This window comes from Macrobrachium rosenbergii, chromosome 3, assembly GCF_040412425.1.
Source record: "Macrobrachium rosenbergii isolate ZJJX-2024 chromosome 3, ASM4041242v1, whole genome shotgun sequence".
NCBI classification, from domain to species: domain Eukaryota; kingdom Metazoa; phylum Arthropoda; class Malacostraca; order Decapoda; family Palaemonidae; genus Macrobrachium; species Macrobrachium rosenbergii.
In genome coordinates this window covers 47,922,448-47,937,529 of record NC_089743.1, presented here as the reverse complement: position 1 = coordinate 47,937,529, position 15,082 = coordinate 47,922,448, and the positions used below count along the sequence as shown (strand labels likewise).

The 15,082-nt window shown below is 36.7% G+C and overlaps 1 protein-coding gene across 3 annotated transcripts in view; it reads left to right on the top strand.

Annotated features, from left to right (window-relative positions):
• bent (projectin protein bent) overlaps window positions 1-15,082 on the top strand; it is a 206,019-nt gene that overhangs the window by 10,400 nt on the left and 180,537 nt on the right. For all 3 annotated transcript variants that reach the window (XM_067132017.1, XM_067132002.1, XM_067132011.1), the window contains exon 2: window positions 12,698-13,074. In XM_067132017.1, the coding sequence (XP_066988118.1) occupies window positions 12,768-13,074 (307 nt within the window). In that variant the 5' untranslated portion in view covers window positions 12,698-12,767. The remainder of the gene's footprint in view (window positions 1-12,697; window positions 13,075-15,082) is intronic.

Sequence of the window (15,082 nt, the reverse complement as noted above, 5' to 3'; positions counted from 1 at the left end):
GCGTCAGCAAATAGCAACCCCAACTTAAGACAACTTTAAACCACCAAAATATCACAACAACAGTATGATAAACAAAGCACAAAACCGCATCATGAGTTTACCAAACAATAACAACAATAAAAATGATGATAATATAATCGCATTACACTCTCAACATATTCGATCTTGTCGTCGCTTATGAATCACAGAATACATGCATCTTTACACGAAATAAGTAACCTACTGCTACACAATTTCTACTGATTATATATGCTAAGGATGAAAGCGACAGCGACTACCGTCTTGCTTTCTCCAGAGCCACTCTCTGTAAAGAGAAACGATCTACTGTTAAAAAATAATTTAATATGTCAAAGCTGAATAATTGGAAGCTACAAATTCATTCGTTCCCAAAATTAATAAACGTAACAATGATGATGATGCTGATGAATATATAATTTAGGCCAAAGGCCAAGCACTGTGACCAATGAGGTCATTCAGCGCTGAAATGGAAATTGACAGTAAAAGTTTGAAAGGTGTAGCAGGAGGAAAACCTCGCAGTTGCATTGTGAATCAACTGTTAGCAGAGAGTGGAAAGAAAGATGGAAGAAAGAGAATATGAAAGGAGGTACAGTAAAAGGAAAGACAGGGGTTGTAGCTAGGGGCCGAAGGCATGATGCAAAGAACCTTAAGTAATGCCTACATGGCAATAAACGTAACAAAACCCGTGCATTAATAGAGTAACTAGTAATTCTCAAAAAGCGAAGGCATCTTACTATCGATTCAGACCCCACGTGAAGCCAATAACCTTGGGCTATAAAGCCAAGGGAAACGTACAGTATGTTATCGAGGTACTGAATTGAATTGAATTGAATTGAATTGAATATAGAATTCAGGGCAAAGGCCAAGCACTGGGACCAACGAGGTCATTCATCCCTGAAAAGGAAATTGACAGTAAAAGGTCTGAAAGGTGCAACAAGATGAAAACTTCGCAGTTGCACTATGAATCAATTGTTAGGAGAGGCTGGAAAGTATAACGGAAGAAAGAGAATATGAAAGGAGGTACAGTAAAAGGAACAATAGGGGTTGCAGCTAGGGGCCGAAGGCACGCTGCAAAGAACCTTAAGTAATGCCAACAGTACACCGCATGAGGTGCACTGATGGCAATACTCCCCTACGGAGTTTTAACGAGGTAATACTTTATTCACTTACATCAGCAACCAAAACAATATTTCCCATGAGTAAATTCTCTTCCTTATGTTACTGACATTGGCCCATATAGCCTATAATACTCCGACTTATTTACGCAAAATCTAGAGAATCGGAAATACTAGCAGAGTTTTTTAAGTATTGATATAATTTCCGAATGTGGGAAAGAAATTCATTAGTGTTTACAAACCGATTACAGTAAAGGGACAAGAATTTGTAACAAAATACTTTTTTCGTTTCTTGTTTCTGAACTTTCAAATTGTTGGTGGAAAAATCATCCACCCGTCAATGTCTCCTATATTAGTTCCGTGTCAAATCACATAATACATCGGAAATAACATACACTGTTAATATCTACACACAGATAAAACACACATTATCCGTACTACTTTTATGTATGTAAGTATATGTATGTCTATGTATACATATGTACATATATATATAGTATATATTGTAAAATTTAACAGATAGATGGGATAGATGGATATATATATATATATATATATATATATATATATATATATATATATATATATATATATATATATATATATATATATATATATAGAGAGAGAGAGAGAGAGAGAGAGAGAGAGAGAGAGAGAGAGAGAGAGAGAGAGAGAGAGAGAGAGAGAGAGAGAGACGAAAAATTAACAGACGCCAATGAAACTATAACTAGATCGCGCTGAGAGGGAAAAAAGAACATGAAAACAAGAAAAAAAAAAGTCATTGAAGTCAAGCCTCCTGAATATCAACGTCCCATCAATCACAAGTCATAAATTGAAAATGTAAAGAAGAAATTAGTGACATTAATGTGATCTGGGGCCGGAGCCAGCTTATAAGAGAGAGAGAGAGAGAGAGAGAGAGAGAGAGAGAGAGAGAGAGAGAGAGAGAGAGAGAGAGAGAGAGAGCACTAAATCAAGATGCATTTAAAGCCCCTTGTCACTCTTCATCATTTATATTCCGCTCGCTCTCTCTCTCTCTCTCTAAATAAAATTTACCATCTGTGCGGTCGAACCGCCCATGGTTTTATAGATCTTAGTTCCTCATAACTGGTCCCGGAATCACAGTCAATAAAATATTATTTCCCTGATTCTGCAAATTTGTAAATCCGACACAAATGCTTTGTTTTAGTCCTTTACTATACATGCATTTCGAATCGCGTTAACCACAGTTCTTGTCAACATAGTTCTTATGAAAGCAAAAGCAATATTGCAAAAAGTATCTTTCTTGAATACTGCAATGTCAAAATAATTGAAATTCTGGAGATCGTTTGGTTAATTGACTGAAACCATGTTTTTCGAGTACACATTTTTAAGAAAATGTTCCTTAATCAACCCTAAGTGAGCTAAGATGAGTTTTTAAGTTCAGTAATCAGTAATCAATATATATATATATATATATATATATATATATATATATATATATATATATATATATATATATATATATATATACATTATAATATATATATATATATATATATATATATATATATATTTATATGTTTCCTTCAAAAGACTCAAACTGACGTCTTAATCAAGGAGAAAGCATTTTCTTAATTCTGCAAATGAACTGAATGGAACTGAACACAGAATTTAGGCCAAATGCCAAGCACTGGGACCTATGAGGTCATTCAACGCTGAAACTGAAATTGACAGGAGATTTGAAAGGTGTAACAAGAGGAAAACCTCGCAGTTGCACTGAATCAATTGTTACGAGAGGTGGAAAGTAAGATGGAAGAAAGAGAATATGAAGGGAGGTGCAATAAAAGGAACGGGGCCGAAGGCACGCTGCAAAGAACCTTAAGTAATGCCTACAGTGCACCGCACGAGGCGCAATGACGGTACAAACCCCCTACGGGCCAAATCTACAAATGCTATAATCCGTAATGAAGTGAACAGTTAAAAATGCATATCAGGGGAATGGAAAATTTATACCATACTGAAATGAAGCGGAAGTGATGAATATCAGAGTTGTGACACAATAAAAGACTGTAGGTGATGTGACAGGACACGGAAAAAAAACAGAAACATGCATGACAGAAATCTTTATGAAGCGAAAAAAAGGTTTAAATACTAAAAAAATTGCGTTCTTTAAAAAAAAATATCGTCACTTAAGCACGTACGAACTTTGGGTTAGATCAAGTGAGAAATTGCGGACTTATTGGGTTGACAAGTTTAGGTCCTTTTAACGAAGACGTTTCGATCCTTTGGCTGTGAATTTTCGACATTTTTGGCTGAGAAGCCTTTGGGTCCTTTCACTCGAGAAATGTCAGGTTTTACAAAAGAAAAAGTGAATAAAAATGCAAGAAAAAAAAATATCTAAACGGTGCCAGCAACGTGATACATGCAACTGCTTGCAGCAAGCAGAATGCTCACAAAAAAAAACAGGATTAGACCAATTTGGTCGGGAAAAGCAGAAAACAAAATGTGAATTAAGCTGAACGCTGAGTGTCCGTGTTTACGCAAAGAGCCAGGCGTTATATGACCTATAGCTTATACGTGCTGAAGTAAAAAGACGAAAAAAAAAATCGTGATTTATACGTCCAATTACACACTTATTTCAAGTAAAAGGAAGCAATATATATATATATATATATATATATATATATATATATATATATATACACATATACATACACATATCATTTACATAGGCCTACATACAAAGTCAAGCATACAGGTATTTCAACAACAGCGAACCTAACCAATCAGAGAGAGAGAGAGAGAGAGAGAGAGAGAGAGAGAGAGAGAGAGAGAGAGAGAGAGAGAGAGTTGCGTCAGCAGCCCTCATTGGTCGGGTGCTTCTGGCATGAATCACGTTCGAAACAGATGGCGGTTCAAACCGCCGCCGGGTCCAGGTCCCAGGACCGACCTGCTGCTGCTGTACGTGTCTCCTCGAGGGGATATATTTTGAACTGCCCGAACACGTGGAAACATAGCTCGAGAGCAGAAGGGAGAAAAGATCACTATCGGCATCTCCAGATATATATACCCTTTTTCAAACGGAGGGTAAAATCATGAAGTGCAATGGGAGCTTACTCAAACAAAATGCTATAAATCTAAAAGCTAAGACTCGAGCTCTGGATTGCGTAAAATGTAAACGAATTTTGCGTGAGAGACCACTACGGGAGACAACAGTAAAGGCCACAACGTAACAATACAGGTGATTACGCCACACAAAAGTCGCTGAAAGAACCGGTACCTAAGATCACCCACTGTCATGAAAACTGGAATATCTTCAACCGAAATCTAACGTATATAGCTGAGTTACCCCTCATGAACTTTGATCAAAATGAATAAATATACTGACAGAAGCTCAATAACGAACTGTAATGATTACAAACATCAAATGTTCAAGAAATCACACTTCTTCAAGTGAGGATGTTTTATCCAAACTGAAGAACACGCAGCGTCTCGAAACTGCTGGTGAACTATATTCTATTCCTCGAACTCATGGCTTTATTAAATAATTATATCATTTACCTAGGAACCCAACCTAGAACCATTAGTTGGAAGTCGTCTGTCTATTCCAACAGGCCAACCCTGGACCATGCCAGTGAATCACGCGGCTACATTCTCAAGCAAGGTACTGAGTACACCAGTACCTACACTAACCGGCCAAGGACATGGTACTTCGTGGTCTTAGGGTGCAAGTACTCTGTGCTTCCTTGACCTAGAAAATGACGGATGTTTTAATGTTTAAATGCAGAAAAAAATCGGTAGAAAATATTTCAATACCAAATAAGAAAAATACCATAACTATTGTGCTAATTGCAGTGTAACTGTGGGGTTCAGTGTTCTGATATTTCAGGGTTTCTAGACCAATAGAACAAATTTATAATGTCTATTGGCAACTCTCAAAGCAATGAGAGACTTGATGCAATGTTACTGACCCTGCATTCCTTTCTATGCACGAAATCTCAGCTTCAGAAATATCTGAAATCCAACTGAAAACACAAAACCAATTTATCTTCACATATGCGCATTTCATAAAGTTAGAACTTCTGAGCACAACACGTTTGAAATATGAGAAACACTGCCATCTCCAAAAGCAAACTTTAACTGTTGAAACAAACAACTCGAAAAATTCTCGGAAGCGATGTGCAACAGAAAACACTACACTAACCATCATTTATCATACGTAATCTTACATCAACCTCAACTAACTTATAACTACATTACACAAGTAAAAGTGATTCTCACTAAAGACAATATTAGAAAGACTGTTAGTCTAAAATGCTTCTGAATAGTTCGCAGTCACAAAGTTCATAATCCAATTTTCTAAGCCTCAAACAATTTGCAAGTTTCTCCTCATTTATCTTATCTACCATATCTAAGACTTCCTGGCTGTTATCGATTATCACCATCTTCTGTGACAGTGGGTCGCAAAAGGTGGCTCTTCCCTTCAATGTCAATTTAAGCGATTTATCTACGTAGCCAGTAAATAGTTTTGTAGCGCACACTGACGAGGACATATGAACGTTGCCTTTATCTGCATGGCTGAAATATGTAGATCCAATAATAAATCTAAAAGTAGTGTTTCTGCTTTAACAATAACCTAACCGGCTTTATGGGTATATCTGGTTCTGTATGATATAAACTTCAATTCCTACTGTAATTTCAAGTGTGTTAAGTGTTATTGTTCAAGATGTCAATTTCCTTATAGCGTCTTCAAGCTTTACCATTTGCAAGTAAACGTTTTCCTGGTTCATCAAAGAATATCTGATTCTCTTGCTTCTAACTAGTTCTTGAGCTGATATTTCATCTCTGAATACACTGGCCACTATAAATCTATTTTACCTTTTTTTTCTGCTTCGGACCATTTATTTTCACATTAATGACTAATAATCTTGGTCTCTCACAATGCTTAACTTGACTAAATAGGATATTATTTCAATGTTACGCCCGGTTTTTTGGCTCTCAATACTTAGGCCATTTATGTTTAAGGACCCCAGTAATAATAATTACATAGGACCACGATAAAGTGTAATGGTGCCAAGTCAGACCCCAAAGTCCGGAAGCAATCTCTAATACCAGTAGTTATTTCCCAATGACCCGGGTAATTCACAAGTGAAAATAAAACTCAATTTTCAAATCTAAACATAAACGAAATTCTTCAAAGCTTCATAATAGAGTCATCAAGTGCCTATGAAACTCTCGCAGACAAGTCACCTTTCTGGCCACCCTGGCAGGCGGAGGACGAGATGGGGGGGCTGCACGGGAATGTTGGCAGCCCTCAACACCCACAAGGTCGTCTACACAGACCGTCAGTCCTCTCCCTATTTTCCTTCTTCCTTATGTTACTTCCCCCACTCTTCCCCATTACCAACCTCTCCTCTTCTGCTGTATCTCTCCCATACACCCATGGGCCAAGTTAGTTTAAAATAGCTTGATATGTGTGTTAAAGGAATCTCGCGACAAAGCAGTTCTTTCTCCCTCCCTCCCACTCCCCGCAAAGAGATTGCTTCAGTGACAGAAAGAATAAGACACTGCCTATCGATAGCATTGAATTTTTCATCAGATTACATCCAATCAGTGGTATAATCCGAAAACCATAGTTACCACACAAATTCGATACAGTATGACATCTATCAATACATCAATTAATTATAACTACCGCATCAAACTCACCTATATACGAAATCGATGATAGACTCACAACGAATACTGAAACTGAAGGATAAATTATATAAAATATAATCTATTTGTTTGAAAAATTAATTTTTCTCATTTTCATTTCTGCTGTATTCTCTATTCTCTAACTACAAAGACCAGATGATTCGGATAATTTGCGTTGGCTTTTTTATGGCGAATACTTTTAATTATAAACTGAAATTCATCCTCGCTTCATCAACAGTTGCAGGGGAAGGCTTAATGATATATTACTAAAAGGACCTCATTCAAACTGGATGGTATCTAATGGAGTATTTATTTAGAAAAAGTTACAAGCTTTCTTGGACAAACAGTTTGAACCAGTCCTTTTAGTAATTCTACTAATGCACAAAACAATTGTGTATGTGATAAAATTAATATACATATAGGCTATATACACATACATGTATATATTACATATATATACATAACATATATATATATATATATATATATATATATATATATATATATATATATATGTATATATTTTATACAAGAATAACTGTTTATAATTATGTACAACCACTGCAAACACACAAACATAAAACAAATCGTTAAAATCAGCTGGCCTCTTTAACTTAAAAAAAAAATCCCGAGAATCTAAAAAGTGAAAAAAATGAACTCTTCGGCCAAAAGTTTATTTTCATAATCGTTAAATGAATATTTATGTAATCAATTTGCGCCTCGCGTTCGTCAGTTAAGGGGAGTTCTTTCCCTGTTTTCAGTATTCGAATTAATTTATCACCAACAACTGTGGCAGCTCCTCCAACACCACACCTCCACCGCAGCAGAGCCAGGCGGTTGGTTGGTGGGGAGTATTTGCAGAGCCCGTAAACACCATCAGTCATTAAGTTTGGTTGTTTCAGTTCCCCTGGAGTTGTTTGCTGGGCATGAAAAAAAAAAAAAAACTTATTCAAGTAGCTTTTGGATAAACGTAAGCAGCGACAAATGGTTATCCATGAGCTGGTTGTCGGCTGTCTTTGTCGCTTTTTGATGCAAATGTAACGATTTTTGGCAACATGGTCCTAGTCTACATCTCACCTACCTTAAGGACGCGTGTAGGTTACGTTAGCATAAATGGCCCGTCTTGTAGTTTTGCTGTGCAATTGTAGGTAGTATTGTGTAAAGGTGGGCAGCATGATAGCCTGAAGGTACGATTTAATGGATTCCGGGAACAGACAGGTGATAATTTTGATGACAGGTTTGGCCTAACTAGGCCTACTAAAAATGTGAAAAGACTTTTTTCCAGATCTACTGCTTATCATTTTTTAATTTCACTTTGTTGCACACGGAGTTCATCATGTTTAGCGTAGTTTGGTATAATTTTGTTACCTATGGCAAAAAAAAACTTAAAAGTGAATGCCAAACTGGAGAGCAGTAGCCTAGGACTAAATTTCTATTCTAGAGGTCAGTAGGCCTATGTTTCCATCGTGCTAACATTTCTAAATTCTAGTGGTGTTAGGATGCCAACAGAAAACTAAATCACTATTTGTCAAATTGATAATTAAAATCCCACCGCTTTTCAGGGGTATGGAGTTAACGAAGTCTTTGCCAAGGTTAGGTGCGGTTGGGTTAGGTTAGGGAAGGGATAAGTGAATGTTGATAGGTTGAAGAGTTCGGCCTATTGTTTGGTTACTAAACTGGTAAAATTCTATAAGCTGCCAATAAGACTCCAGCCAGCCAATTTTGCATGAAAAACTGTTTTGAGTTTTTCATGCAAAAATGGCTAGGATATGCTAGGGCACTAAAAGAACCTAAGGATACCAATCTAACATAACCGGTTACAATTTTGCCGTATTAGCTATGAAGGGGGGGGAGGGGCGTGTTGTCTTACGTTGCAAGTGGGAATTTGAATATTTTTTATTTATCGCTTGAACATAGTGTTTATAGGGTGCAATATAACGAGAACGAAGAGCTCTTTTAAAAAATGTAGACTACAATTTCATATCGTGTATTAGCAACTTATAAAATAATACCACTAAGTTATATGATGTAGCCCATCAAAATTTGTCAATCGTTTGTTGTATTTCCGTCTTGATCCAGTGATAATGCGAATGACTAATTGCTCTGTTGCAAATGAGCCTTACGCCAGTTTGAGTCTCGAGTAGGTTAGGCTATGGCGGCGAATGGATAACACTAGATACGTTCCGTCTGTCGTACGAACTTAATATGGAGTAATATATAAACTACGTAATATATAAACTATCCTTTCGTCGATGAACATTTAAATCAAAATATGTTCTTTAATATGTGATATTAACAATAGTACTTACAGTATCATTCAATGTCAGGAGAACAGCTTTAAATGGCCCCTCATGATTAACCCAAATTGTCACGCACGTCACATTATCAAAGCCTTTGTTGATAGCTCCATAGATAACCATTCGAATTATATCTTCCTATCTTACAAGTATATCTTACAACGTCTTTGGGATTTTACGGAAATTACCACTGAATTTAAGGCAATATGATTGACAAGCAATTGGAGAAATTCACCACAAACAAAGAAACAACGGTTACGTCGGCTGTTAGTTACCGGAGTTCGGATTCCGGAAGGCGAAGAGCTTCAAGATGACAACAATCATTCGATTTCGAATTAAAAAAACTAGTCCATTAATTAATCGTTTTGGCCCTGTAACACCTGTCCAACATATTTTATAGAAATTTTATTTCTATTTAGTATATACTGAAGAAGGACATGTCACCATAAAACTGCAAATAACTATAACAGAGCCAGAACTAATCAGGTAGCTTGTTTTGCACCGTGTTCATTTGGTTCGTTTAAGTGCTTCGATACATTTCGAGCAGGCTGGTACCGCTTCTTACAGTGTGAAGTTATGAGATTAACATTCTGCATTAGTGTTGAATAATGCAATTTCATTTTATACGGTTTATACATATCACAGAAACAGGAAGACTACATATTTATAAAGTCACCGCAAATGCAAGATCGGAACGTTTCGATGCTTCGAAACATGATTCAGAGAATAAACTGCATGAGTCTAATTTCCAGATTCAATCAGTTCTCGTTCGTTAGTTAATCTATTCGCTGTGGTTGAAGACAGTTTGTTTAATACTTTATGTATTTTAAAGTAAAACTATAAAACGAAGTTACGTATCCTATCTCGGTAAATCAAGTGTATGGCAACGAAATGAAGTGACTGGTAGCCTACTTGCAAGGTTGGTTCTGATGGAAATAATTGTTTGTTAACATAGTGTACTAGGAACAGGTAGGAAGCGCTAGGTAGCGTAATCATTATCCAGCGTTTTCAAATGCAGTTTCTAACCTACTTTTGTTGTATTTTTAAAGGGTTGCCGTATAATTCATCTTAAACCGTAGTATCGGTGCATTTTTAGTGGGCTAGTTTAAATCATATTCTTAAGCTGTCTCCCCCTTTTCTATTATGTTTTATATCTCGACAGCTGGACAGACGATTAAGCAGTGGTAATGCTCTTCATTATATAGGTCTATCAGTTAACAGTCACAAAATAGTTTCGTCGAGACTAAACAGCAAAGCAAAGAAAAACTGACATGCTGAAAGGTCCCGAATGGTATTTCTTTAATGTCAACAGTCAGATGAATTGCTGACAGCTATGTGCTAGTAGCAGGGGTGCATGACCGATAGGTCTATTCCTCTTGGCGTAGACCCATGCCAGTGCCTTGACATTACTATCGTCACGATAGTAATTTCATTTGGTTCTTCTAGTAATGAAGGGGAAAGTCCTTTATAATTCTGTATTTGGTTCGTCTACTAATGAAGGGAAAATTCCTTTATAATTCTGTAATTATTGGTCGTGGCGGACATCAAACAAACTAACCTCTTCAAGGTATAATCTTCGTTAGCGTCGACCTAGCTTAAGGTGGACACTACTTGACGTGGTAAATTATTAGAAATTTTAAATTGGTGTTTCACCTTGGTTAGTCGATTACGGTTTTTCGCTCACACATTACTGTTTTATGCTAACGATTTTCAGCTACTATAGTGTATAGCAATTCTCGGCGCATAGGCTAACTGTTTCGTTCAAGTGCAAAGCTAAAAGGTGTTGTACCTCGTTGATTTTAAGATCTATTTGAAAATCTGTCCGGAAATACTGCTCATATTTGCAGTACTTACCATGCATGTTATTAGTGTACGTTCAGAAGTTGCTATCGCTGATGGAGGTATTGTGGCAATTTTGGAATTCTAATTATCATTTTTTTTTTTCGTTGTGTAAACGGATTTGTTCATATGATTCTCTGGCCAGATTAAGCGGTGTTGAAAGATAAAAAAATGTCTGGCTTAGCTTTTGTACTCTGTCAGTTAATTGAGCCAAAATTTGTTCTGAAAACAATCGTCTAGATGGCTAGCTCTTAAAAAAATGTTACATGTAAGCATTTAACGTGGAAGTTGTTTTTCTGTAGCAATTTTCCTCAAATTAGTCCTTTGCCAAATGTGATATATAATTAACTAACAATATTTCGATATCTTGAAAACCATATTTCATTATAATGTACCATGATATTTGATAAATTTTCATTGTCTCATAAGTTCATTCAGAAACCAAACTGTTCTGTCTTGCGAATTCGAGTTAGTACTGTGTGTGTGTGTGTGTGTGTGTGTGTGTATATATATATATATATATATATATATATATATATATATATATATATATATATATATATATATATAATGTATTATATATACATTATGTGTGTGTGTGTGTGTAAAAGTAAATACCCGTGAAGGAAGATATATTTGAATATCAAGCTCAGCAACAGACTTGGCTGAGATACAGTCTGACATATGCTGGGCAATGACATTAGCCTAGGCGCACTCGAATACGTGTCCACATAGTTTGAGTCCACTATTTTACGCAACTGTTGGTAGCAAAGTTTTCATTATTATTATTATTATTATTATTATTATTATTATTATTATTATTATTATTATTATTATTGTTGTTGTTGTTGTTGTTGTTGTTGTTGTTGTTGTACAAATACTAAGATGATAATTTATGGATGTCTGAGTTGTTCAAGAATTTAGGGCAAGTATTTGGCTGCACTTTTGCACCTTTCGTCATTGATTACAATAAATGTAATTAACTTTGCAATATTTTATACTATTACCACAACTTATACTATCATTATTATTTTTTTACCACTCAAGTAAGCCAGACATACTTTCACTTCATATAACTGACCACCCATTGACGATGAAAATCTGTGTAATACTTAACTCTCTCTCTCTCTCTCTCTCTCTCTCTCTCTCTCTCTCTCTCTCTCTCTCTCTGCTATCTTCAGTTACTGTTATTCATTATGAAATGTGCATTTTCCCAGGATAGTTATTTACAAACTTGAAATTTAATGTGAGTATACAAACCTGTAGAATTGAGAGACTGATTTAAAGTGCCGTTACTAAAAAAAAAAATCCTGAAAATTTAGAATATGGGTACTAAAGCAATGAACAGTTTCTTTTAAATGCCGCTATTTTGATGTGATTTTCATGTGAATGAATATGGAAATTTACTTTGCTTGGAAACTACTATAGCCACAGGTGACAATGATTTCTCGAGTGACGAAAATGCTTTCTATCATTTATGAATACGTGTTTTGAAACTATTTATATATCATATCTGTATACTGGCAAATGCAAAAATAACAATGTTCTCGTTAGTCATTGTTGTAGTTTGTTAAGATTTACAACAATAATCATGTATTTGGTGGCTTGGGACATCCTAGAAACATTATTTATCAGTTTACTCTTCGTGAGGATATGAAGTCTGTATTCTATTATGAATGTAACTGTAGGCTATGTAATGAATCACCTGTATCAACAACTTCACCTTATCCACATTTGCTTTCTCCTCCGCAGATCCCTTGATGTATTATCGACGTTAAATATCTGGTTGGAGACCAAGAGCCCCAAAAATTAAGGGGGGGCAATGGGGGAAAACTTTGCCCCAAGCTTTACCCAGAAGCCCAAACTCCGTCAGGAGGATGACGGCAACAAACTCATCTTCGACTGCCAGCTGTCGGCGTCGCCCAAACCCGAAATCGAGTGGTACAGGGGCGACGTCCAGGTGAAGGAGAGCCGGCGCATTAAGATCACCGTCAAGGAAAGTAGCAAGAACATCCACGACGTCCAGCTCATTCTGGATGACGTCGAAGAGGAAGACGCCGGCCTCTACAAAGTTAAGGCCAAGAACAAGTATGGCGAGGTGTCCGCGTCCATCAACCTAAACTTCAGCCGTAAGTGTCCCGATGTTACTGTTTTGATTTTAAGAGACGAAGTATGACAAGAAATTACTTAAGCTCATGCATAGTTAGGCCTTTAACAAGAGTTAGCCGACCTTCTGTTAGGCTAATGAGTATGGGAGCTATACATACTGTAGGCCTATAAGAACAGTTAGGCTGATGAGCATAAGAGAAAGGAGCTAAAGACCTATAACAACTGTTAGCCGACCTTTCTGTTAGGCTGATTAGTATAGGAGTAAGGAGCTATAGGCCTATAACAACCGTAAGCCAACATACTTTTAGCCTGATGGATATTGGAGCAAGGAGCTATATATAGACCTATAACAAGAGTTAGCTGGCCTTATGTTAGGCTGATGAGTATAAGAGCAAGGCACTATAGGCCTATAACAAGTTAGCCGCCCTTCTGTTAGGCTGCTGGATATAGGAGCAAGGAGTTATAGGCCTGTAACAACAGTTAGCCGACCTGTTAGGTTGATGAGTATAGGAGTAAAGTGCTATAGCTATAACAGTTAATTGGCCTCCTGTTAGGCTAATGGATATAGGAGCAAGGAGCAATAGGCCTAGAACAAGAGTTAGCAGACCGTTTGCTAGGCTGATGAGTATAGGTGCAAGGAGTTAAAGGTCTGTAACAAGAGTTAGTAGACCTGTTAGGCTAATGAGTATAGGGGCAATGAGCTACAGGCCTATAACAACAGTTAGCTGACATTATTATTATGTTAGGCTGATGAACATAGGATCAACAGTAATTGATGTATAGGAATCGTTTTATGGTATGTAGGAATAGAATAAGATAAAAATTAATGCTATTGGCAATATAGGAGATAACTAAGCCTTTGGGCATTGTTACAAAAAGATTAATGAACAAGGGTAATATAAAGGAGATTTAAGTGTTTTAGGAATTACCGAATTATAAGCATGACAAGGTTCATGGGACATGTACAGTAGGGAAGGGGTTTGTGCTATTGTTTTTAGGAGGAGAAAAGGGTAAATACATTACAGTATTTGAATTCTTGCCTCAATCTATCATTAATGAATTTAACGTCTGTAGGGCACATCGCTAAAGTTATATGGGACAATGTGGTCTTAAATTTATTTGTGGAAGTTTTTCTGGAATAGCTAAAATGTTGTGCAGACCCGTGTTTTAGAAATGCACTATCACCAGCAAGGCGCGAAATCTCGTGTAGTGTCAGAGCAGACCTTCGTATTTTTCCTTTTTGAATATTGTAAGAAATTTGTGACGTTCAAATATTAACCGATATTTTGTTTATCATGTCCATCCAGTGTCTAATATTAGAGAGAAGACTGAGATAGGAGGCATTCGCCTTTAGTATTTTCAGTCAATTGTTTTATAATAGCTTAAAGACAGCTCTCTATACTACGTTCCAAATTAACAATGTTTCGCTTTAACATTTAACCACTATGAGTAACTGAATTTGACAAGGAATACTTTTGTTTAATGCGATGAGTTTTCCCCACATGAAGTAAAAAGAAGGCAAGAATGTCATAGACTCTTAAGCAGATATATTCTAGAAGTTCAAGGCTACTCTGAAAGACATTAGTATGTAGACCACCCGATTGTCTCAGGGGAAAGGAAAAGCAAAAGAGCAGCAGAATACGTGAACAGCTTTGGCAAGAGCCTAGTGTTTGCCTCCTCTCTCATTTCGGGAGCTCTAGGCAAGATCTTTTTCAGTTCAGCCACGTCTTGACATTTCCTGAGGCTTAGGTCATCCGCTCTTGGCAAATCAAGAGTTGTTTTTGTGCGTGCGTCTCTCACACTGAGCTGTTTATTGCTGCTCCTTTTTCATCTTGGAAGGATTTCAGTTTTTAACGCGGCACAAAATTTCACGTGTCTGATTTATGGTGTTCTCTAAAACTCGGCTGGAACTATTTTTATTTCCTACCTTCAGATTGTTATTGACATAAAAGATCAGAAAGCAAGTAATTTTTGGACAGTGCTCTTGTATCTTGCCAAGTGGGGTAACAGGAGGGAGGCGGTTGGTCG